Source organism: Canis lupus, chromosome 36 (genome assembly GCF_003254725.2).
Source record: "Canis lupus dingo isolate Sandy chromosome 36, ASM325472v2, whole genome shotgun sequence".
In the NCBI taxonomy this organism is placed as follows: Eukaryota; Metazoa; Chordata; class Mammalia; order Carnivora; family Canidae; genus Canis; species Canis lupus.
This window is the reverse complement of record NC_064278.1, coordinates 13,635,476-13,662,512: the sequence shown is the minus strand read 5'-3', so window position 1 is coordinate 13,662,512 and position 27,037 is coordinate 13,635,476. Positions and strand designations below refer to the sequence as shown.

At 37.8% G+C, this 27,037-nt stretch overlaps 1 protein-coding gene across 2 annotated transcripts in view; it reads right to left on the bottom strand.

Annotated features, from left to right (window-relative positions):
• The window catches only part of CERS6 (ceramide synthase 6), a 301,865-nt gene that overhangs the window by 115,273 nt on the left and 159,555 nt on the right, over nucleotides 1-27,037 (bottom strand). For both annotated transcript variants that reach the window (XM_025460063.3, XM_025460064.3), the window contains exon 4: nucleotides 16,924-16,981. In XM_025460063.3, coding sequence (XP_025315848.1) covers nucleotides 16,924-16,981 — 58 coding nt within the window. The remainder of the gene's footprint in view (nucleotides 1-16,923; nucleotides 16,982-27,037) is intronic.

The following is a 27,037-nucleotide window of genomic DNA, read 5'->3' as shown; positions in this document are numbered from 1 at the left end:
TCATCTCCAGGTTCATACAAGAGGCAACCACAAAGTGACTCCAACTTCAGATGTGGCAAATGGTATTTCTCTCTGGATATACTAGTGAATGTTGTCTGAGAGATCAAGAAAGACAGATTTTCACAGAATGGTAGGCTAAATAATGACTTCCAAAAATATCCAAGTCCTAATGCCTGAAATTTGTGAAAGTTACCTTATATGGCAAAAGCAACTTGTCGATGTGATTAAGGTAAAGATCTTAGATTGGGGAAGTTATATCCTGTTTTATCTAGATGGCCCTAATCCAGGTGTCCTGATAGGAGGGAGACAGAGGGAGATATGACTACAGAAAGGGAGTAAGTGACATGATGACGGAATCAGAGACTGGAATGACAAGCTTTGAAGATGAAGGGAGAGGCCACCAGCCAAGGAACACAGCAGCCCCAGCACCTGGGAGCTGAAAACACAAGGAAACAAATTCTCCTCTACAGCCTCTTGATGGAACCCGCTCTGCCAGTACCTTGACTGTAGCCCAATGAAACTGATTTTGCACTTCTGACTTCCACGAGTGTAAATTAATAAATTTGTGTTGATATAAGCCACTAAGTTTGTGGTTACAGCAGTCATGGAAAACTAACACACACATTAAGTGAGTGTTTAGCCTTTCTGGGCACCATACTGTGACACAGTAGCTCTCAAGGTGAGGTTCCTGCACCAGCAACACCATCATCACCATCTGGGTACAGGGTGGAAATGCAAATTTTCAGGCTTCATCCAAAATTACTGAACCAAAGCTCTGAGGGGAACACTCAGCTAAATCCATGATGTAGTCTTCGGTTGATTCTGGGGTATGTTCAAGTATGAGGACCATTCCTGAAACATTTTCTCTTTGAACTTGGTAATTAACGTGATATCATACATTTTAGAAGGATGAAATACTCCACTAGAACACCACTTCCTTGAAACAAATGCTATGACAACACAATGTGGAAAGTGGCAAGGACATCCTAAATATATTGCAGAACAAATAACCAAAAAAGTCTTAAAATAACACAAGAAGCTACTACCAATATCTAAAGTCTATTTTAAGGTTAAAGGTTTGAATGAGCAACAGTCAGGTATAACCGTTCACTGCTAAACTATTAATTACTAAACAAAATACTTTTTCTTAGAAGCCAAAAAGGATTTAAAATTAATGGAACCACAAACCAGTACTTTTTCTAACAATGCCAATTTCTCTAATATTATTCAGAGGAAGTCCATTTTGAACTTCTATCAAGTTCTTGGCCTATATAATTGCTACAGTCAGCACATGAAGATAAAATGTCCAATGTTATATTTAGTGTGATTTTTTTCCCTTTAAATTCAAGTATATGTCAGGAGTAACTTATAAAGGGGAAAGAATAACATTCCCAACATGATATCTAAAAAATGGTCATTAGGCAAAACTTCTGCATAATATTATTATACAATACCTATTTTTTTAGAAAGCCAGATTTCATACCACAGGCATCTATTTATGAAATGAATAAGTGAAGTCGTATTTTAATAAGAGATGATCATAACAATCAATTAGTATCAAAGCCTAAACTATTTTTAATTTCATTCATCTAAAGGGCTATTTAAGTTACATAAGTAATCTACAGTACTGTGGCATTATTTGGTAACCTGAATTTTGCCAGTCTCTGCTGACCACATTCCATGCTTATCAACACTTCTTGCACTGCACAGAAATCAACTAGAGGAGTCTGTTCTCTGGGATTAAAGGGCTGGTTAACCAGGAATAGCAAGTGGGGAATCATTTCCCTGCCTAGGATCATATAAATTAGGTCAACAGGACCCAAGTCAAATTACATCCACAGCATTTATTAGTTTTGTTTTTACCATGGCTCTGTTTTCATAATTGACATGAAATGAAGATAATTAGTAAAAAGCACCACTTTATCAGATGCTTTACACCTTCAACAACTAGTTTAAAGAAAAAAACTGAGGTTAGGTTGTGAGGAGCCATGATTAGAGACAAAGTGAAAAAAGGGCTGCTTCTTGATTCATGCTTCACATGCCAATGGTGCCTGCATACACACATACACAGTGCACTGCAGTCTAGTTATTACCTCCACCTTTTGTATTGGAAAGCTGGTGCCAAATATAATTTGTCTGTTTATGCTGAACACCATGCACCCTATTATGAAACTCTGTGTTATGATACTTTATCATTTGCTTTTAATCTCCTAATCAAGGATCTGCTATGGAGAGAAGTACACATCCACAAAGGAGAAGCTGATACTCACAACAGGGCTATTGCCTGAGAACAGACTATGTTTACTTATGCTGTGGTTACTAAACGCCCCCCTAGTATCCAAGTCACTATAGAGATAATTCTTAGAATATTACCAGTTAATGGCCTTGAGCGATAGGGGCCTTGACTCTAGAAGTTAATATTTTATTTAATTTTACTGCCAACCTGATGTTGGTTAAGAGGGTAACTACAAATGAAAAAAATGATAAAAATTCTCAGCTAATCTCTATACTTGATTGGTCATTAATTTTGAAGTTCTTTTCCCAAAAAGTTTATTTTTATTTTTTTAAAAGATTTTATTTATTTGAGAGAGAGAGCCAGCATGAGGAAGCAGAAGAAGCAGACTCTTGCTGAGCATGAAGCCAGACTTGGGGCTCGATCCCCCAGAAGCCTGAAATCATGACCTGAGCTGAAGTCAGGTACTTAACTGACGGAGCCACCCAGATGCTCCTCCTCCAAACTTTTAAATACAATTATTACAAAATAGCAAAGTTTTCCATGGTGAGGGAGATATGTAAAGAATTAGGGCTGAATAATTCTTTGTGTAAAGATGAGGAAGACCGTTCTAAGTAAATCCAGTGATAATAATGTACCCGGTCTACTTAGGACAAGAATATTTGGAGCAGTGGAAAAGCATACAGGCTGGGGGACCGTTTTTTTTCCTACCTTTGTCTTTTGTCAGAGATGCTGATGATCAGAGGAAACGCTGGGAACCTGTTCAGTGAAGTTTCTATGGAAAGGCAGAGTAGAAGCCTCAAGAATAAATCAAGAGGGCAAATATACACAATGGAGAAAGAGTAGGCTCTTCAATAAATTGTGCTTGGAAAACTGGATATCCACATGGAAAAAAATGAAACTGGACCCTTCACAAAAATCAACTCAAAATGGATTAAATCTTTAAAAATAAGACCTAAAACTATAAAACTCCTAGAAGAAAATCTAGGGTAAAAGCTTCTTGGGGCAGCCCAGGTGGCTCGGTGGTTTAGCGCCGCCTTCGGCCCAGGGCCTGATCCTGGAGACCCAGGATCCAATCCCACGTCAGGCTCCCTGCATGGAGCTTGCTTCTCCCTCTGCCTGTGTCTCTGCCTCTCTCTCTATGTGTGTCTCTCATGAATAAAAAAGTGAAAAAATCTAAATAAATAAATAAATAAATAAATACTTCTTGATATTGCCCATGGCAATAATTTCTTGGTTAGGACATTAAAAGCACAGGCAACAAAAGCAAAAATGGACAAATGGGACTACATCAAACTAAAAGCTTTTGCAGAGCAAAGGAAATTATTAGCAAAGTTAAAAGGTAACCTACAGAATGGAAGAAAATATTTAAAAATCACATACCTGATAAAGGGTTAGTATCTAAGATATATTAAGAAACTCCAACAACTCAATAGCAAAACAAACAAACAAACAAACAGATTTTAAAACGGGCAAAAGACCTGAATAGACATTTTCCCCAGAGAAAAGGTAAATGAAAAGATGTTCAACATCATGAACCATCAGGAAAATGCAAATCCAAACCATAATGAGATACTACTTCATACCTGTTAGGATGGTTATTATCAAAAAAAGCAAAAGGTAAATGTTGGCAAGGATGTGGAGGAAAGAGAATCCTTGTGCACGGCTACTGAGAATGTCAGTTGGTATTTCCACTATGGATAAAAGCATAGAGATTTCTCAAAAATAATATGACACAGCCATCCCACTTCTGGGTACAAGGGGCTCAGGAGAGGAGGAATTAGAGAAATATATGTAGTTTTACTTATGCAAAACAAATAATAGTAAAGATCTACTGTACAGCATAGTGCATATAGTTAAAAATACTGCATTATACTCTTAAGTTTTTTTTTTTTCTTTTTGAGAGAGAGAGAAAGCAGTGGAGGGGTGGGGAGAGGGAGAGAGAGAGAATCTCAAGCATGCTCCATGCCCAGTGTGGAGCCCAATGCAGGGCTCCATCTCACAAATCTGAGATCATGACCTGAGCCCAAATCAAGAGTCAGATGAATAACCAACTGAGCCACTTGAGCACCCTGTACACTTAAAACTTTTAAAGGGTAGATTTTATGTTAAATGTTCTTATTAAAAGGGGGGGTGGGATCCCTGGGTGGCACATGCAGTGGTTTGGCGCCTGCCTTTGGCCCAGGGCGCGATCCTGGAGACCTGGGATCGAATCCCACATCGGGCTCCCGGTGCATGGAGCCTGCTTCTCCCTCTGCCTGTGTCTCTGCCTCTCTCTCTCTCTGTGATTATCATAAATAAATAAAGAAAAAAATATTAAAAAAAATAAAAAAAAATAAAAGGGGGGGTGTGCTTGGGAGGCTCAGATGGTTAAGCATCCTACTCTTGATTTCAGCTCAGATCTGGATCTCAGGGTCATGAGTTCAAGCCCTGTGCTGGGCTCCATGCTTGGTGTGGGGCCTACTTAAAAAAAATTTTTTCTTTTTAATAGGGAGAAAGGATAATTCTAGAGATGATAGGAGTTTAGAGTTTACAGCATTGTATATGGTGATGGTTTCATGTGTACACAGTTATCTTCAAACTCACCAAAATGTATATATTACATATGTCCAACTTTTTTATATGTCAATCACACTTCAATGAAAAGTAATTATATAAAATTAATAAATAAGAATAAATTAGTTAGGGACATCTGGGTAGCTCAGTGGTTGAGTGTCTGCCTTTGGCTCAGGGTATAATCACGGAGTCCTGGGATCAAGTCCCACATCAGACTCCCTACAGGGAGCCTACTTCTCCCTCTGCCTGTGTCTCTGCCTCTCTGTGTGTCTCTCATGAATAAATAAATAAAATATTTAGAGAAAAAGAATAAATTAAATACCTAAATGTAGAGGACACTTTCATAGATACAATACCTAACTGGAATTTGAAAGTGAGGATGTTGGGGCAGAGAAGGGTAAAGCAGGACTACTGGGGAAGAACAGTGGTTTGAGCAATCATGTTGCTTGCAGTGGGTTAACAGGAATAGTAATATAAATATCCGGTGGTCAGGCTCTGAGGGCAAGGATTGAGGACGTAACTTCATGGCAATTCATAGTTAGATGATGCTGGGAGGGTGGAGGTAATTAAAATGACTCTCCTTTATCCTTAGTTCCCAACTCCTAACCATTCACCACTTTGGGTATATGGAGAAAGTCAGGGAACACAGACAAGACATGGAGAAGAGTCAGAGCCATAAGTTAATAAGATGAAAGACTGTAGACTGGGGTCAGGGAGGAGGAGGGATGCCCGTTCTAAACAAATACCAGTTATCTTTACAATGAGGACATGCAGGGGAACTAAGCCATCTTTTCTTTAATGCAAGTCAAGTCCTTCCCAAACACGTTTCCAGTTTTATTTTCTGATTTCCCTTTCTGTATTCTCAAATGGACCCCTTATTTTCCCAGTTTGCTCCATCTAAGAATGCTTTCACCAACCCCCCTATATCAATATCAACCTATTCATTAGGGTTCAAATTAAATACAAATACTACCTCTCTCCAGTTTTTGTCAACTCCCTCAACTGGACGCCTTTTCCATGCCCAGGAAGAACCCTATACTTCTGTCATTTGTCACAAACTGTATTTATAGAGAAATCTTAGCCCCTCTGCCAAATTATAAGATCCTTAAAGGAGAGAACCATGGGCTCCCTCACCTGTGTCTACAACTATGTCTTGGTATAGTAGATATTTAATAAAAGTTAGTTAAACTCAATTAAATTCCTATGCTACTGATGATCCCAGGAAAGGGAAGCACAACACTAACATTAGTTCAAGGACTCAGACTGCCTTGCTAACTTCCTTTTCCATGATGCTTAGAATAGTCCCTATTCAAAGGACAGGTGCTCAATAGGTACTGAATGAAAGAATGAACAAATGAACAGAGATCAGTATTTCCCAGTGGTGATACACAGAGGCTCTTAGAAGAGGCATGAATGGAATGTTTTTGATCTTTCGCTGCCTGTGCCCACATTTCCACTCAGCAACACACAGCAACTGCTTATATGGCAGCTATAGGATTATCAGAAAGCACTAAGTTTTTTTACTTGAAGTATGAATTACATACAATAAGATCTAAGTACCAAGAAATTTGATGCATGTTTACATATGTGTACACTCAAGTCACCGTGACCTGATCAAGATCTAGAATAGTTCCAACACTCTAGTACGCTCTTTCTTGCCCACTCCCTTCCCCTTATAAAACTACTTCTATCAATACAAATTAATTTTGATGGGAAAAAAAGTTATCTTATCCTTTCCACTGTTTACTGCATGATGGAAGTGTGAATTCCTGGAGGACAAAATAGCCATCTTCTCTGTGCTTTAGAATAGTCATTTGAAGGCAAATGGTACCACAACACCTCTGCTCAAAAATCCTAAGCAATTAACAGCAGTGGCCTCTAGCAGGCAGGCCTATTCTCGTGTGCATTAATAAAGGAGAAGGGCACAAAACTAAACACTAAACTGTATGTCCCACCTTACAGCAAACTGCAGTTGACCCAGTATGCAGATGCTCTCTGAACCAGTTTTCTGGAGACACACGCAGAGCTGTAATCAGAGCATGAGCTAGTCCGATTGGGATGCCCGCTGTTCTGCTCCACATCAGATTCTGTCCTAAGTACCCATCCTCCCATCCTCAATACACACAGACAAAACTGGTACTCCCTGAAGAGACAGAACACCAGTTTTAGAAGCAGAAGTAGAACATCTCATTACTTCTCCCAGAAAGCTATTGTTTTTAAGCAATGAACATCTGGTTTGTTTCATTACTGTTGATGAGGAAAATGCTGTATTATGATGACCATTGTATGTGAAAACCATGAGCTCTCAGATTTTATTAAAGCAAACCTTAGTAAGAATAATGCTTTTCTTGTTGAATTCAGTAAAGGATTTTTCTTCATGTCAGATGATGATTCAGCTAATGCAGAGTGAATGTGCAGGTACAGATTTTGATACATGGATCAATATTTCATATCAAATTACCTGAACTCTTCTGAGAGTGACTAGTTTTCTATTCCCCATGGAAACAGGACAGGAATACTAATGTGATCCAGTTCTCAGGCATTGCCCTCAGCCAGAGGAAGCCTGTAGCACTAGCTTTGTTACAGCATATAAATGAGGACCAATGTTTCTCACAGTTAGGCTCAGCCCTAAAGTTTTGAGAAGTATGAGTCTATGCCTTTAGAGAACTAATAATGAACATCTTATGTAAATGAGTGTTATTTTAGTAGCCTCTAAAATAGAAGCTAGCTTTTTATTTTTAGACTTTTTACAAAGTTGACATTTTGTTAAGTGAGCTAAAAAAAAATAAGATTCATGGTTTGATCAAGCACCAAATCCACAAACCCTTGTATAAATAATTACATAAGAGAAAGAATCATTTAGTAATACTTGTCACTTGTACTTAGGAATCGACACAAGCATTTTCTCCTCCTCCCACAAAAATCCATTTCAACTTCATGAGCTCCTGCAAGTCCTGAAATCTTTCTATCTCACCACCTGCAGGAAGTCGTTGGTGTGAGATGTCATTCCTTCAACACAAAGCCTGAACACAAAGCGAAGACAACCTGGGTAAAAGGCTTCTCAATGCTCTTTAGAGAGAAAATTATAGATACCCAAAATTAAACTTCTGCATCTCATTAAAAAAAAAAACTATAAGCTATAACCTCAGTGCTGATGAAATGGTTTTATTATCTGAACCTTTTAATTTTTCTGAGGCAATGAACAATTTCACCTAATGCACATTCCCTTAACTGTAGAGCATACAGAGCTGTCCCAACCAGCTTCTTACTGTGAATAGTATATTAATGGTTTGCTAGTCACATTGTAGAAAGTAAATATCATAGAAGGGGAGAAAAAATTGCATTGCATAATTACATAGGCTTGTGTAAAAAGGGACAATCAATCCATACCCATTTTGAAAATTAGCAATTTCTGTTGAGATCCAAAAATACCAAGAATGCAGCAAGCCAAGATGCAGCAAGCTATCAGCTTTGCCGATGTGACTTCATTTGCAAGTAGATAAATAAAAGCAAGAATAATGCTTAATTGGGGCCTTTTGAATACAATCACTAAGTTTACCTCTGCAGTCTTCTTAAAATTTAATTTAAATTCAATTAATTAATATACAATGTATTATTAGTTTCAGAGGTAGATTCATCGGTCTTATAAAACACCAGTGCTCATTATACCATGTGCCCTCCTTATTGCCCATCACTCAGTTACCCCCTTCCCCCCTCCCCAATTCTGTAGTCTTAATATAAATATAGTCATAAGACACAGTCTTTGCTTTTTCTTAAGTGATCAGTCCTTCTCAGTCCAAAGATCCACTGAGTCAGTAAAGAAGCCTGGATATAAGTAGGCCACAACATCAATGATATCCACATTTAAATTCCAGCCCTGTAACCTTGGGCAATTATTGATCTGTGGTTAGCCTTGGTTTCTTCATTTATAAGGATGAGAAGTTATGATTTACAACACACAAGAAATGAACACTATGTGATCAATATAATGTCTGGACCATATAATGCAGTATAGCTATCATGACTTTGATTATGATATGATTATTTTCAGTGATGCAAACTTTTATCCTGGTTAGGTCCAAGGCCAATAGTGTTTCCAAGTCATTATCCCACACCAAAAGGGGTGGGACTTTCATTATGAGAGTGCTTACGGAAGGAGGAATTCCAAGTTATGACCTGACACGGGCCACATAAATCTGCTATGGAAACAGAGCTTGAATCTCACCAGAATTCCACCAGAGACTAAAAAAGCTCCTTCAAAAGTCAGTACTAAGACATTCTGGGGCATCTTGGTCAAGATGATCACATAAAAGGAGCCCCTGGGAGAAAGAATATTCAAGGACTTGGGCAGTGACAAAGGATCTTACCTGGCTAGGAAGCAACACATTTAAAATTTTCATGTAAAAAAAAATTAAAAATTAAAACATTTTAAGAAAATATTAAGTTTCATGTCAAGGGATTATAGGAGAACTAGGCATTCTAGCCCCCAACAGAGCCCACCCCCCAATCAGTAACGAGTGTTATGTCTTACATTTTCAAAGAACTTTAGAGCTTCCACAGCAATCCTACACAAAAGCTGAGGTCAGGGCAAGCATCATTTTCTCATTTTACAGATGAGAAAAATGAGGTCTCAGCAAAGGTGCGATTAAGCATAACTGGCAGAGCCAAAACTACCACCTCAATCCTGACTTCTCACTTAATATTCTCTTACAGTGATGCGTCTTTTATTTCTTAATAAGGTGAGTTGACTAATTAAAATAAATACACTTGAACTGCTAGATATTTGAAGTTGTTTTCCAAGTCTTGTTATTGTTATTTTAACTTACTTAGAAATTCTAAAGACCACCTGTCTGGCTTCTCTTTTTGCCACAGGCAAGTCAATCCATCGTTCTGAAATTGTTTCTTCTTTTTTGAAATGAGAAATTTGAGATGGTTGATCCTTAGTCTATTCCGCTGTTCATATTCCATTTCATCTGCAATTCTTACAAAATTATTTGATGGTGCTATTAGGTGAAAGTTAAAATCTAGGTAAAACTCCGAATGTCGAACCTCCTTCAACAAGGGGCATACTCCAAGCAATTTCAAAGTTTTTTAAACGACACAAAGAACAGAATTTAAGAGGGACACATATTCTAATGGCTAGACAAATTTTATTTTCACTGTCAAGATGGGCAAAATGGTAACAATTTTGCTGTTTCAATTTCAGAAAGAGTCCAAGCTAACCAATAAGTGAAAGAGTAAACACTGAAGCCTCATACCATTGGAACACTTTGTGGCCTTGTAGAACCTGAGGAAGTATACCAAATGAATAATGAAACTATGAATAATGAAACATATAATGAAACAAATGAATAATGAACTATGCCTTCATTCTGAGCAGACTAAGACAGTCTATGAGAATGCGCAAAGTGCTCATTTGGCCAAGATACTACTTTTCAATGACGGCTTTTCACCCCCTAGTCAGTCATGAAGTATGTGGCAACTTGCATATTTAAAAAATGTAATAAAATAAATTGCAACAAGTTGTCAGAGTACATCAGAGAATGCAATACTATGGGAAGGCTGGGAGAGGCTGCTTATTAAGATACTGCCTCTCCTCTCAGAGCTGGCACTCTGCAAACTCCAATTCAGCTAGCTCTTGGTTGCTGGTCCTTTGTAGAGCTGAGCCTCTAAGAAGCTCTAGAGGGAGGCTGGAAGCCTGCAAGAGGAAGATGGTATGTGCTCCTGTCTCTTAGGCTTCCTGTTCTGGCCATCACTTCTCCCCTGCCCTTTCAACACCCCCCCACAGCCCCCAAGCGATGCATCTTCACCCCAGCACTGGCAGTTCATTCCAATGGCAACAGCAGCTTGCAGTTTGCAGTCTGTCCTCATTCCCAGAACCAGCCTCACTGTGGTCTCTCAGACACTCTAGCTGGTGGAACTTCTTCCCCCTTTGATGTCCTGCTCCACGGCTCCTCCTTCAAGCTTCTAGGTTCTGATAACTCACGTGTTTCCATGAAGCCCCTGGTCCTCTGAGAGGTACCTTCTTCCTGCCATAACTATCTCCATGATACCTGGAGTGCACTGCATATCCAAGTACTTAGAGAGAGTGCCAGTCCTTGAAACGGTTGTTAATGTTTCACCAGAATGTAAATTGACTGCATCACTAAGCATAGTGTTTAGTTCAGCAGACTTTTTCTTCATAGATAGACTTTCTCAAAAAAGAGGCAGTGAGCTGATTTACATTCAGGTCAAGTACCTTATCTCATTGCAGACTAGTAGGAAATAGTCAGCAGATCAATTACTTGGAGTAACACGCTCTTAGTGGCTCCCCCACTTAATGATCCTTTAAATTACAGTCACTCCTAAAAATAACTTCTGCACTTGGTGTCTCATAATGGGACCCTGACTGACATAGAAGTTAGGTATAGGTTATATTTGAGCAACTTGTATTCTAATTATATACATGCATGTGTAAAAAATGGATTGTTATAAAATGTACCATATGATCACAACGTTGAATATACACTAGCCTCACATATAGATCATAAGAAAAAAATATTTACCTAAATCCCAGCTGTACATCTATCTCCATTGCCTTCCTATGACACTATATTTAAAAAAAAATAGAGAAACTCAAGGAAAAATATTCAAAGAACTCCACCCAGTACAAATTTCCATCTACAAAGGAGAAAAAAAGGTAACAGTAAATGAGAGGTAGCTTACTCTATTTTGTAAGGTTTGAATGTGGTTTCTTTCAAGACTCAGGAAAATGTGTTAATTTGTGTAAGTACATTGTGTGGTAAGATTTCAGAGTGCCTGAACTAATTCTGGGTTTTCTTTTAAAAAGTACTTGCCCCTGCCAATCAAATTTTGGGCAGAATTGCTTGTGTCTGGCAATTACAGGAACAGACTATTGAGATAGGTTTATCTTTCAACTATTTAAATATTTCTTACTAAACTAGCAATAACTTTACCTAATAGTTCACTAACCTGTCTGAAAGGTCAATGCCTTCTAGAGTTGGCTTCATGATCAAAGTCAATGCTATCTATAAAGGGGGTTCTAAACTGAGAAAGCAGAAAATATATACACATACCTGCACATTATCACCTCCCTGTAAAATATGAGGTGCATTCTTTTATCTGTCATCATGAAACTACAGAAAACATTTTGTTGATTTCATAGCAACATATAGATGAACACACATACTTTACAGGGCGTCTAGAAATTTTGAAAACACAGGGCCAATTATTTCATTATTTCTTTTTAAGATTTTATTTATTTATTCATGAGAGACAGACAGACAGACAGACACACAGGCAGAGGGAGAAGCAGGCTCCATGCAGGGAGCCTGACATGGGACTCGATCCAGGGTCCCCAGGATCAGGCCCTGGGCTGAAGGCGGTGCCAAAGCACTAAGCCACCAGGGCTGCCCTATTTCATTATTTCTTATAGAGCTATTCCTAAGTGACCTACAGTTTATCACCCAAACTGGGTAGATTGTTTTTTTTCTTTTTAAAGATCTTATTTATTTATTTATTTATTTATTTATTTATTTATTTATTTATTTATTTGAGAGACGGAGAGAGAGACAGAGAGAGACAGAGAGACAGAGCAAGTGAGCAGGAGCGTGAATGGAGGGAGGGGCAGAAGGAGAAGGAGACTCCTCACTGAGCAGGGAACCTGCCAAAGGGCTCCATCCCAGGACCCCGAGATCACGACCTGAGCCAACGGCAGCCACTTAACCAACTGAGCCACCCAGGTGCCCCCAAACTGGGTCATTTTGAGTACAAGGGGGAGGTAACTGCCTAGGACCCTAAGATATAGATTGTCCGGTCACCCTACTCATGCAACTATAACATAATGGAGATTAAGTCAACACATTTTAAGTAAAATGAAAAAAAAAAGTATGATAAATAGTACTCTATGCTTCTCAGTATCCTCATGTAAAAACATAATTTCTATGTCACACAGGATCTTATTCTATGATGTGTCCTTTGACATTACTCAGTATAGCTAGAATATTTGTAAAAATAAAGCACATGTGGCAATCGTGAGGACTGTGCTTCTTAGATCTTGGACTATTAGGAGGGTAAGTGGCCCAGGGCCCAGCTCCTGTGCTCTAAAATCCACAGCTGCATTTGCATGAAGGCCATATTGCCTATAGACTGCTTGCAGCCAATGACTGAGCACAACAGGAATACTAAAATATGGTCATTTCTCTCAGGTCATGATTCCGGGGTTCTGGGATCGAGCTCCGCAGCAGGCTCCCCGCTCAGCAGAAGTCTGCTTCTCCCTCTCCCTCTGCCCCTCCTCTTGCTCATGCTCGTTCTCTCTCTCAAATAAAATCTTTTTAAAAAATAGATAAAATAAGGCCATTTCAGGGAAACTTAGGTCTCCTCTGATGGCAACTATGGCTCTGGGACTCTGCAACTGAACTTTCCCTAGAAAGGCACTGCAGTCTTGGAGATTCACCTAACCTTTCCTCCTTCTCTCTTTCCCACACTGGGGGTCAGTCTTACACTGTGATCTGAAGGCTCTTCCAGTCTCTCCAACACCTTCCCCATTTTTGGTCACAGGCATTTCCCTGAATCAATTTCTTGCACATTTAATCTCTTCTTGGCATCTCCTCATAGGACCCAAAATAAGCACAAATGTCTACTGGCATAAATCTAGTTTATATGTATTCTAAATACAAAGAATATTTTAAAACTGAGGGCATTTGAATCAGTCACGTTTACACACTGTAACTCTACTATAATGTGGTGAACCCAGAAAAATATGTATCTTCTCCCCATATGATTAAGCCAATTCAAATTGGAAAAGTTACAAGCATTCAATAAAGCTTCAGTACTCAGCCTGAATTTATTTCAACATGGCAGAGAAAACCAAAGCTATTCTTGCACTAGAGAATTGATACCTCCTTGGCCTCATCTATAAAAAGAGGTGTTCAAAAAAAAAATAAAAAATAAAAAAAATAAAAAGAGGTGTTCATATGTATCATATGACAATTTGATACATATGATACATACATATGACACATATGTATGATACATATGACAATTTCTACATCTAACACTCTACGGTTTTCACAAAAATTATTTATTAATCAATTTGTTTTTATTTTTTAAGATTATTATCGTAGGTACATGGTGCTTTGCATTTGATAAATGCCTCTAACTGAATCTTTAACAGAATTTCAGGGTAGAAAGGGTTCTAAAGTAACTTAATCTCCCCTAGGAGATGCATCAGGTTCATTTGACATAAAGGCAGAAAAAAATTGGGCAGTGCAAGCTTGCTCAGGTATTTTTCTAATAGCCCATGTAGGAATAAACATTTTAAATGCTGGGAGTAAGAAGCAGCTGTGGCCTCTCACCTCTTAAAATTGGTTCACTGCCCTGCTATTTTATTTAAAACACTTAGAGTGTTGTAAAAATTTGAATTATCTTATTTTGATTATTTCTGAGGCGGACAATACATATTTCTTCCTCTTGGGTGAGATGGGCAAACACACTGTCCATCCCAAGAAAGTTAATAGAAAATATATTTTAAATATCCATTAAAGAAAGTACTTAAGGTTCTATAAATGGTAACAATGACTACATGAGGTCAAGTCAGCTAACTTCACCAAAGAAGGAAGTCATTTGGAAATCATGCTGAAGTTAGGGCATGCTGGTCGAGCAGAGAAAGTACTGGATTAAGAGACAGCTAAGCATGTTTCATTTCAGATTCAGCTTTTAATAAACGAACTGTGTGACCTCTGTAATGCTACCTATCATCTCAGGATTTCTGCTCCCCAGCTGTGCAATAAAAGAGGGTTGGACAAGATGGTTTATGAAGTCTCCACAGCTGGTTCAGTCCCTTTCGTGCGTTTTTGTCCCACACATGATAACTAACATCAAATTACACACTCAACCAAAACTGAAAGCTTCTTAGTAGTAGAGGAAGAAACCCCAAATGCAAATAATCTGCCAAGAAGAACATCTAGTTTTCTTCCCACTTTTTAAGCATTTGTTGTAACTAGATGCATTTTGAAAGGGAACCAGGACAGCGGCACCTGGGTGGCTTAGTCAGTTAAGCATCCGACTTTTGGTTTCAGTCAGGTCATGATCTCAGGGTTGTGAGATCGAGCCCCATGTCAGGCTCCCAGCTCAGCTCAGAGTCTGCTTGAGATTCTCTTTCTGCCCCTTCCCCTGCTTTCGCTCTCAGAAAGAAAGAAAGAAAGAAAGAAAGAAAGAAAGAAAGAAAGAAAGAAAGAAAGAAAGAAAGAAAGAAGAGAGAGAGAGAGAGAGAGAGAGAGGGAGGGAGGGAGGGAGGGAGGGAGGGAGGGAAGAAGGAAGGGAGGAAGGGAACCAGGATAATTTAAGGAAAAAGCAATTTCCAAGCAAACATTCCACCAACAGGCCCTCTTACTGCCTTCTACAGAGCCACCCAGGCCTAGAGGATAAAAGCTGATCTTGTTCCCTTTGGTCCATTTAGGGACAGAGAGAAGCAGAGCTAAGTGTCAAAATGCTTCCTGTTCTGATGAGAGATGGCCAGGCTTGCTGTAGAAGGGCTAGAGACCATACCCTGTAGATGTAGGGAAGAGGGCAAAAAAATGCTTCCGGCTCTCACCATCTCTCCTTGCTTACCGTAAAAGCCCTTCACCCACAGAACCCAACAATGAATTCCAAACCGTGACCTCTGTTAGCGACTCGCCATTCCCATGAAACACAACTTTCCCTCCACGGCTGACATTCCAACAAAAGCTATTTCCTTTTTCAGGGCAGTGACGTTGTAAGCACAGGAGCCCTAAGTCATTCTTTCCATTTTCTCTCTATGTAAGTATATTTGAAAACTAGAACAGTTGGGTTCCAAAATAGGCAGATTCCACCACATTTATGTACCCCAGTTGAGAATTTGGTCATACTCCGCCTACAGAATGAAGTTCATCCTTTTAAATCTAGTCAAGTGGTCTCTGGGCCATGTAGCCTTATTAAGTGAAAAATCAGTGTAGTTATTAAAGGAAAAAACAACAAGAAAAAAGAATAATCCTTATAGGAAAATATGACATTGGGTACAACTATTTATGATAGAATTTGCCACAGGCAAACAATATCTTATAACTCCGACCTTAAAACTAAGAATGCATTTGCAAATTTTCACATCAATATTTACATGAAAATTTACTGGTAAGACATGACACTGGGCACAATGCCCTATTTTGAGAAAAATTTTCTACTAAAGATAACATTGATTTCACTTTAAAGCTTAATACTATAAATTTTTTAAAAAATAATTTCCAACTTTCTGCCAAATCAGTATGACTAAGAAGCTAAGTTTCCTGAGACTTGAACTTAAGCAGTATAACTTTTAATAATAGCATTCAGCATTGGAATAACCAGGAAAAATGCTAAGGCAGCCGAGAAGAATTACTTTCATAGCTAAAAGTGCCTCAGTTTATGCAAGAATAGCAAAGTAGGGGATCCCTGGGTGGCTCAGTGGTTTGGCACCTGCCTTCGGCCCAGGGCATAATCCTAGAGACCCAGGGTCGAGTCTCACATCAGGCTCCTGGCATGGAGCCTGCTTCTCCCTCTGCCTGTGTCTCTGCCTCTCTTTCTTTCTCTCTGTTTTTCATGAATAAATAAATAAAATCTTAAAAAAAAAAAAAAAGGAATAGCAAAGTAGTAGCAGAGGAAACACAATCTATGAAAGGAACTCCATTTTCCACCAGCAGCTGGTGTTGCCTTGTTAATACCTACGCAAGACACTAAAACAATAATTTCTGTTGGTGAGAATTACAGTGATAACACACATTACAACAACTGATTCTTTTAATTGTGGAAACTCTTAACTTCTTTCAAAGCATAATATGGATTTTATAAGGCTTCTAATGCCCATATAAGTAATAAGTAACCAACTACAGTGGTCAGAGGACTTGCAACATCTTTCACTGGCAAAATAAATTATTTTCAAAGATATTTTTGGTATATACCTAAAAAATATTTACTACCAAAGATAAATTACAAATATTTTCTGAGCAAAAGAAAAATGCACAAATGTTCTTAGGAGGCCTGTTATGATTGTTTAAAATACTACTACTGTCACACATAAAAAATGAGACATAGGTTTACAGTTATATACGAATTATATAAAGTAACTTGACAGATCCTACCTTTTTTAGGAACCGGACTCCATAGGTAAATACATAAAGGGAAAATGAAAATCTCCACCTGTAGAAGTTTAAAAAAACATTCTATGACAATCAGTTTATATCTTTCACAGCATAGTATTCTAAAACATGTGAGTGAAAAAAGTCTATTGAATTTGCCTCCCCCCCCACCACCACTCCAACCAGGGGTTAAGCTTAATAAGCAATTTCAGTGTTAGCTGAACACATTACACTCATGTGCATGATTTACTGCAAAATCTTAAATATTAATAATTCATAACAAATTTTCTTCCAGTTTCTGTATTTGCCCATTTGTTAATCTTCTCTTTCTCCAACATATAAATTTCCTCTTGTTAATTGCTCATGAAGGGATACAGTTCAACAATATAAAGATACATAAGATTGTTTTGAATTCTTTGTCTAATTCAGATATTAAGTAAACAACTTGACTTATCTGAAGTTCATATTCAGTTTAAAAATAAAAGTCTTGGTATGTTTAAATCAGGTTAAGATTTTTTTCTTCATCTTTCAACAAATACTGATTGACATCTTTGTGGATACTGCTAAAGGAACCCATTTGGAATCTAAATCCTCCATCTGATGTACAGCTGTTAACAACAACCTTACATACCACCGCAAACTATACGTCTAGCTGTTAGTTAGTCTTTCAGGTTTTTAATGAGGAAAAACATTTTTGGTTCTCTTCAATTTTAAATGATTCAACATTTAAGTCTTAAAATATAAGACTTTATGTAGACAGTGATCACGTGATGTTCGGGGGTGGGGCAAAAAGCTGAAGCCCTACTTTTTACCCTATACGAAGATAAACTGTACTTAGATGTAAGACCTAAATTTGAAAGGTGAGGGATCCCTGGGTGGCGCAGCGGTTTGGCACCTGCCTTTGGCCCAGGGCGCGATCCTGGAGACCCGGGATCGAATCCCACATCAGACTCCCGGTGCATGGAGCCTGCTTCTCCCTCTGCCTGTGTCTCTGCCTCTCTCTCTCTGTGACTATCATAAATAAATAAAAATTTAAAAAAATTTAAATTTGAAAGGTGAAACTGTAAAACTAACAGAGGAAACTGTTGGAAGGTATCTTTGCAATTTGGAGATAGCCAAAAACTTCTAAATAGGGCCTTCAAAACTGCTCCTTAGAAGAAAATGAATGCATTTGATATCAAAATTAAAATGGACTTCATAGATAATAGATGAGGAGATGTTTTTTACAATATCAAAAATTATTGGGACAATGGAAAACACTGAATATGAATCTCAAATTAGACTTTAGTGTTATATAAATGTTAAATTTATTGAGTGGAGGGATTGTATTACAGCCCATGTAGGAGAATGTCTTTGTTTTTAGGGGATTTAGAGCGAAATATTCAATGGTAAAGTACCTGAAATTTTAAAAACATACACATAAGACTTTGTATAAATATAAGGACTTTATAATAAATTATATATTATATGTATATATGGTTACTACAAAAAAAACTCTTACCCTAGTACCCAATTCCCAATTTTATTTCTCATATCTTCTGAGTGTGAATAGCTATGCCTTTAAAAGCTGTCTACATTTCACCAAATAGCATTTCTGAGGCTATGTTGTTAGTAGCACTTTACAAGTTATAAACAATCACTAAGGAGAAAGGGACTAGTCAATTTCAATCTGTCAGGAGGCAAACTGCTTTATGTGTTTGCAAGCCAAGTAAAATTTTCAAATAAGGTTAAAAAAAAAAGAGGGGGAAGAGAGGTGATTTTAGGAAATGATTCAAATTGTAGACAAAATATTTTAGAAAAGATGACAGCTTCTGCAGGTAAGAGGAAAAGAATATTGGTAGGGGGCCCCTGAGAGCTGAGTAAGGCTCAACAGCAGACACAAGTGTCCCTCAGTTTCATTTCTGGGCTGACTGACCTTTCAAACATCCTGGAATTCAAACCAGAACTAACATTTAGAGAAGAGCTTTGAACTTTATGGTTGAAAATCTTCGACTCATAATTCATAAAACCTGAAGTCAGGAAGAAACGATAAAAATGGACAGAAGCAATATAATAATTCAACAGAAACTTCCAAATGATATAGAAAGGCCCTCTTCTAAGTAAAAGTTCACTTACAACAGTAAGTCAAGGACTTAATTTTAACCACTTCTCCATTATTGATTTTTTGGTGGTTGTGGATGAGAGTATAAATTCTAGATCAGAAGTAAAAACCAGGAGCAAAATTAAGGCTGTGTGTGTAACTTGTGCAGTCACCATAGGGTCCCATGATTAGTTTTAATGTTTTGCTGTCACTATCTTGAAATTCTTAATAATTGTTGAACAAGGGGCCCTACATTTTATTTTGTGCTGGGCACTGCAAACTATGTAGCTAGTTCTAGTTGGGACATGCAGAACCTCCTAACTTTGAGCATATCCATTATTCCTTGACTCCAGTTTCATCTCTATAATGAGAGAGTGGGTTTATATTACACTCCTTTGATATTATGGCCCAAAGATTTGGTGGCACAAGTAATCTCCACTTTTCTCCAGTTTCTTCCATTCCCCAAAGTATTAAACCAACTTGCTTCATGCATATACAGGTCACTTTTCTGGCCTCTGAAGGCAACTGAATTTGCAACTCTTCGATTAAATGATTTATAACAGCTGTTTCAGCTGTAAAACTCTCCTGTTAGTAAGCAGTGATCAGGCAATTTTTATGTATAATAAAAACTTTATGGAAGTCATTGGAATTCCTATAATCACTTAATATACCTACATTTTATTTCCTCACTAAATTGACCCAGTTTTCATAAGGCCTAGGTTTTAATACAGGACACGGATGCCTCCATCATTTGAATAACAATTTGTGATGAATATTTACGAGACAGAATTTATTTGCACAAAATATCTGTAGGAAGCAAAATTTTCAAGTATACTGCTACATGCATAACTTTTTTTTTATTTGTGTAGTTTTATAGAAGTTACAGTTTTAAATGGTGTCTAGCAAATTTCCTGATGTATATAGTTTCCCCCAACCTTCCACTAAAATATCTATAAAACAAGAGGTAAATAAAGGTACATGCAATCACAAAAAGAAATAATCACCTTCAACTTATTGCAAGAATCACAGAGCAGAAAACAAAGAATAAAATTAGATTCTAGAAACGCAATTCAAGGCAGAGAGAAACAAACTACAAGTCCTGAAGGAAGTAGGAAAATCTTAGCATATCTCCCTTTCTCCGCTTCTACCATCTTGGATACAAATGCAACAATCAGTATCAGTCAGACACCTGCTCTTGGTCACGAATGGGGCTTTTTGAGGCAGAGGAGAGGCCCCTGACCTTAGCAGTTAGTTAAAAGGTGAGGAGGAAGATAGGGAAATATGTAACACCCTGGAGTTTCAGTTGCAGAAAAGCAAATTTAGAGACAAGATGATCTATGGTGGTATGTATTCTGGAGGTTGGAGTTCTTAAGTAATCCATATAGAGAGTATGGAGAACAAGGCATTAGCAATTGCTGGTTTATATGGCCCCAGTGAAAAGGGGCCAGGGCCTGTAAACATCAACTACTATAAGGTCTGAGTTCTAAAAGAGGACTTTTACTAGCAAACAAAAGGATGGGGAGGGGAGGGCGCAGGGCATTCCATGTACCCTCTCTGTGACCAGGCCTGGATGGATATTGCCAAATTCAGGAATGAAAGTAAGAGCTAAATTTCAACACAGGTCTACCAAGAAGTGGTATATAAATATGGAAAGAAAAGAGCATGCTAAAAATTAAAAGGAAGACCTGTCTCCTCAAAACAACTCCCTAGAGGAACCAGATGTTAATTTTTAGAAAAGTATTTGGCATTGTTAATACGATACAAGAAGACATGTCCCTTAAAGACAAAAGTAAGAAAGCCATAAATCAATAAAGGACTACTGGGTATGATAAAAAGAGATTCTAAGAGAAATAAAGAAGCACTACAAAGATGTTAAAAATGGAGTGATAGAATATTACCCACATGGGGGGAGAGAGAAAAATGTAGATGTGTACTATGTAAAATTAAATCATTGATGTACAAGACAAACACCCTCTTATGGCCAGAGAAAAGAACCAATAGATGAAAGACTAGATCTGAAGGACCAGGAAAATCAAGGCTAATTATAGTTGTTTCCAAGAAAACACAAGTGCAGAACTGAAATAGAATAATTAAAGACCGTAAAAAAACAAAATCTGAACTGAAAAAAAGAGAACTCAATTATATTCCAAATAATATCAATTCAAAGCCAAATTCTGACAAAAGCTATGAATCCTAGGGTTAAAAAAAATTCTTCGGGTGCCTGGTGTCTCCAGTCAGTTACGTGTCTGCCTTCAGCTCAGGGTCATGATCTCAGGGTCCTCAGATTGAGCCCCATGTCAAGCTCCCTGCTCAGAGAGGAGTCTGCTTCTCCTTTTCCCTTTGCCTCTCTCTCCCCCTGCTGTGCTCTCTCTCTCTCTCTTTCTCGAATAAATAAATAAAATCTTTTTAAAAAATTCTTTAGTACCAGGCATAAAAGCAAAAATAAGTCACCATCAAAGAAACAAGTGTCCATTTGGTCATAAATTTCTCCTCTGTATTCCTAACCTACACAAGAAAGGCAAGAGTCAATCAGAGGGGGCCACTGCCAGCCAAACTGCCTTTCATTTGTGAAGGAGTAGGAAAAGCAGTCTCACATATTCAAAGGCTTTGAAAATATATTACTTATTAACCTTTACTAAAAAATTACTTATCTCGTTTCGAACCCGTCAAGATACACATAAAAATTAAGAATTCAAAAAGCCTAATTTTGGAATAAAAGGATTAGGGTTAGTAACATAAATAATTGCCCTAAATTTCATTGCCAGATTAAGTGCTATTGCCCTTCGGGGACAATGTAATTAATATAAAATATTGAACAATAACCAGGGGATAAATCCTTAGATCATACTAATGAAAGCAGGGGATGGAAGCATGAAAGGAAGCATGAAACTTATTCTTACAGAGAAATTTTAAAAGACACTGTTGTTACAGTAATATTAGAAATATAGTTGAACCTTGCCTTAAAAACTTAAAGCCTGGTTGAAGGTGGTTGAAGGTGGTTACCTCTGTGCCTTTTAGGAATGTAGCACTAAACAGGCAGAAAAGGAATTTTGTTAAGTTCCCAAGGCCACAGCCCCAGAACCACCACTCCATTTTAGAGTCTGGAAAGGAGAAAGTAAGTGTCAGCCTGACTGGCAGAACCAAGAAGCTGGATCCTAAGGTGTCAGCAGAGGAGCTCAGAAGCAGCACAGAGCACCAGAAAGACTCCAGGTGAGGAAATGACTGCAAGGCTGCAACCTCTACTGGACACAGAGGCCAAGGGATTAGCTTACCCAAGGCTGAGTCGCTATACTGTTGCTAAGTGGCAAAACCAAGACACCAACCTAGCTCAGCACTGACTCTGAAGCCCCCTTTCAAATCCCACAGAATTCGAGTCCATTTCTTTTGCCTAGAGAAGTCAATATGTTCCATTACATTTGCTTAGACATGGAAACCTTTTATATCCATCAAACCTGAAATTTAGAATGGAAAGCTAGCAAAAACTACCACCCACTGAATCTGGTTTATTGTCCTTATACAACAAGGCTGCTGAAAGGGCTCTTTGTTGAAATCAAGACTAATAAAATGTGCCATAAAAGTACGGAATCAGAGTGTTGACATCTTGTGTCTTGCTGCCAGGTGTCACAAATGGCACCAGGATCCTTATCTCTAAGAGGATGAAGCAGGGAAAACATCCAGAGCAGCCCCCAGAGCTCAACTCAGCATACTGTCCTAGATGGAGCAAGGCAGGCATATGGGGCCATTTTGCTTGCAACAATTATGGAGTACTTCCTCTATTTCACGAGCTGTTCTAAACACTTTACAAACAGGAAGTCATTTAGTGAAACTATTCCAAACAACAAAGTATGTACTATTATCATCATGCCCCCTTCTCCCTTTTTTTTAGATGAGGAAACAAGTACAGAGTGGTTTGCTAAATTGCTGAAGGTCACATAGCTCAGTAAGGGAGAGACTTAACCATTAACCATTAGGCTATGTGCTACCTCTTCCTGAACTGTATACTCCTAAAAACTGAAGACAATGTGTTCAGCTAAAATACTGATTTTAACCAAGGAGACGTTAAGGGACACCACATAATGAGAATAGTCTCTGTCCTGATGAATAGAAATTGGCTGCTTGAAAGTTCGGAGACAGGGAAGGACTGTACTGGTGCTTTTATTCAATACGAGGGCAGCTAAAATAATACAGAGCTTGCCATGTAGGGTCAACGATAATGACCAGGGGGCCAGTCTCCATCTTAGCCATCCTTTCTACCGGCTAAAATACTATTCCTCCCTTAAGGATTTATGTCAAATGCTAGCCAGTCTATGAATCCACCTTTTCTGAATGTTGCAACACTGAAAGCACTGTGAGTCTCTCTCTCTGATGGTGTGCTCTTTACCCGTCTACCTCATCTTTGATTACAGCCACAAACCTCTGACTTGCTCGGGAGTTCCAAGTAGGTAAAACCGAGTCTTAAGTATCTTTGTACTTCTGACAGCAAACATAGTGTCTTGCAAGGAACAGCTCCTAAACTGACGTCAGAATTTTTATTAAAGGTATAGGTACTCCCTTTATTTTACTTTCAAGTTTATTTTAACCAAAATAGCCCATAATCTAATAATGTTATCAACTACTTCTAGGAACTGTGCAAAAATATAAAAAGGAAAGGGGGGGATGACATGCCAAATATTGCTAATGCAATTTTTTAGATGACCAACATAATAGGAATTTGGGATCAAAGACAGCCAGCTCCAGAACAGTGTACATAATGAAAAATATTGTTATTGAGTGCAATACTCGGATACAGAGCAAAAAAAAAAAATCAGCATATAGTTCCTTTAATTATTAAATGGAATTCATTACTTTTGAGACATTTCTCATTTTAGCTGTTCCATCATCTCAACAAACAAGGATTAACTCATGTCTTATCAAATACATGAAGAGAAGTGAGGTTGGGCTTGTATCTTTTCTTCCATAAAATTTAAGATTTAATATAAACCATGCCATTATATCTTGCAAATTATTACAGATAAAGTAAAATTATGAGAAGTGAGAATAGATTTTGAAATAAATAGACTTTATTATGTTGATAATTTAAAATACACAAACCTACCCTTTTACCTCTAAGCACAAAGTAGATTAAATTTTTGTTTCTCTACTAAAAACTCATAGCTGATGACTTTCCTAAGGTACTAACAAAGCTACGGCATAAACATATTCATATTTTATCATTTCCCCAGTCAAGTACAACTGGATTTCTAAAACATTTCAAAGGGGTTTTTGTATTATATCTGACATACTCACTTCCACAAAGTTTTGAAGTGAATTATGGTTTCAAGCTTAATAGCAGAAAGTCTTCCTTACAAAGTAAACAGTATTTCTACTTACAAGATGATCTTTGAGGGTCATCAATTTATTTTTAGAAAACAATATCCAGCATCTCTTGAGCACTTACTTTATGCCTGGTTACCATCATTCAGAGTTTTGTATGCATTACCTCATTTATATTTTATGAGAACCATATGGGGCAGATGCTACTGTCGCTTCCATCTTGCAGATAAGGAGAGGCGACTTAGGTAATTTGCCTAAAAACACAGTTGAGCAAGTGGTGAATTTGGTATTTGCATCCTGGCAGGCTGATTCCAGGGACCATGTTTCTCACTACTAAATACTGCCTCTTTAATACAAAAATAAAACTTATTTTTTATGGCAACTTCTCTCCACAGCTTGCTCTCTTTCACCATATTAACACAAAATCAGTGGAATTACTCTGACACCTGCCCACCTCCATTTCAGCTCCTTTTCTATGCTAAGGCAAGAGGGCACATGAGACTTCCCCGGTTGTCTCTGCCTTTCTCTGCATAATGTAAAGCACATACTCAAAGTGCTATGACTTAGAATCCTAGTTGGGGTTAGTGTTGTGAACGTAATGCTGCTTACCTTAGTGGGAAAACAGCTCACCCAAGGCAAGTGTTTGGTCTTACGGGTCTTACAGAATATCAGTGTATTTCTGTGCACACTAATCAGAGGTAACCATCCCCCATTTTTGTATTTCCTCGAAACTGGGGTTCTTCTTAACTAGGTAGGGGCCCCTAGGAGTCCATCCCCACCCTTGTTCTATAGATGAGAACACTGGGTCCAGAGAATGGTGCCACTCCCCTATACTCTCAGGTAACTTGGTGAAAGAAGACAGGTCTCCTTCATCTATATTTTGTGGCCTTAACGTTAAGACTGGACATGGATGGCCGCACTCTAAGTTTCAGAAAATACTCAACAGACACCAGGTATTACTGCCTATTCTCTGAGGAAGCAGAGTAATGTTCATTAGTGTATAAATATGGAATTTCACGAATTAAACCAACACCTAAATTTTTTACAGACCCACAAATTTCAGAATTCTATTTGTCTGTTTAGGTGACTGGTTGATTGGCTGGATTTAGGGGTTTGTAGAACAAAATAAGGCCCTTGATTAATTGGCATTGATAGGACTGACAAAACCATCAGACATCACTGAATCATGTTAATGATGCAGACACATATTTCTTTCTGGCTCCACAGGCTTTTAGCCAAAGTGCCTCCCTCCAAGAATTAGTTTTTTTACCTACAGGGAGCAGTATCTGGTGAGTGAGGGATAGACCTCAGACTTCGTTAATGACAGGTTTCATCTTAATATATTTTTTTAAGGCTGTAACATATTTTGGTCAGTATTTTCCTTTCAAGCTGTTACTGGGATACTAACTTTATTACCTGCATGTAATAGAGATGTTCATCAACTAGGGGGATTAGAAAACATCTTCTGTATCTCAAAGACTAAAAAAAAGTTGGGATGAAAACTGCCATTTTTTGGAAACTCTGGGATACAATCTAAATTCCCAGAATAGCTTTCAAACTTTCATTAGTACAGGAGTCCAAAAAGAAAACAACAACAACAAAAAAACCCTTGTTAGGAGAAAAAGATGCTACTCATCCCATGGACTGATTGCACAGACTTGAGTTCTAGCCTCAAAGCAAACATTTCCTGAAATTATTGCTACTTCTATCAATAATTTACTCTGTGACTCCAAATGGTTTTCCTCATTTGCTGAAGGCTCAGCTGTTTCTGTTTGAGAAGCAACAGACTTATCAATGCAAAGTCACTGAGGTTGGAAGTAAGTCAAACCTATTCACTTTTCATTCTCAGGTCAAATGAGAACGTAATTTGAGCAGAAGAGTCTTCGCTAAATCACTGATTTAAAAAATAAATTAAGCCCAATGTAAAGTTTAGTAATTTGTAAATAATGCTATATATTTCAAGAATGTGTATATATATATTTATATACATTCATATACATATGCACACATACACATATATGCGCATCATAAAAATAAAGAAGGAAAAAACTCACCAAATTCAGGATAGAGATTATCTCTGGAAAGTGAAGGAGAACAGAAAAGGAGTATACAGGGAGCTTCAGCTGCTTCCGTAATATTTTAATCCTCTAAAACAGGATTAGAGAAGCTGAGTGGGTCCTTGCTATATTAGTTATTAGTTATATTATTAGTTATATTATATTTTAAAATATTTCATTATAAAAAAGATAGTGTGAATAAGAATTAGGCTCACTGAAAACATGAAATGACTCTATCTTTTCCTTCTCCCAAACCTGGAAACCATGAATGACTTGTTCTTTTTTTTTTTTTTTTTTTTTAATGACTTGTTCTTTACGTCATCACCCCAAGCATCCTTTTCTCAGCATCATAATTAACTGTACTCTTTTCCTGTCATTACATTTGTAGTTTTAGGGCTAAACTGCCATTGGAAATATCATATGCATTTTACATTTAGTTCCAAATCTACTGCGTTCAATTTCTTAGATTTAACTACTTTGATTTGGATATTTTTTCTTATGCTTTATTTCAAGCTCTATTCACAGTTAAATTATATCGATTCTTTCTTCAGTTTTTTTTTTTTTTTTTTAACTGGGGTCCATCCTTTTCCTTGTCAAGCACCTAGCAAGGGAGAATTCGGCATTGCTGGCATCTGTCCCTTCTCAACATCAGTGCCGATCTCCTACA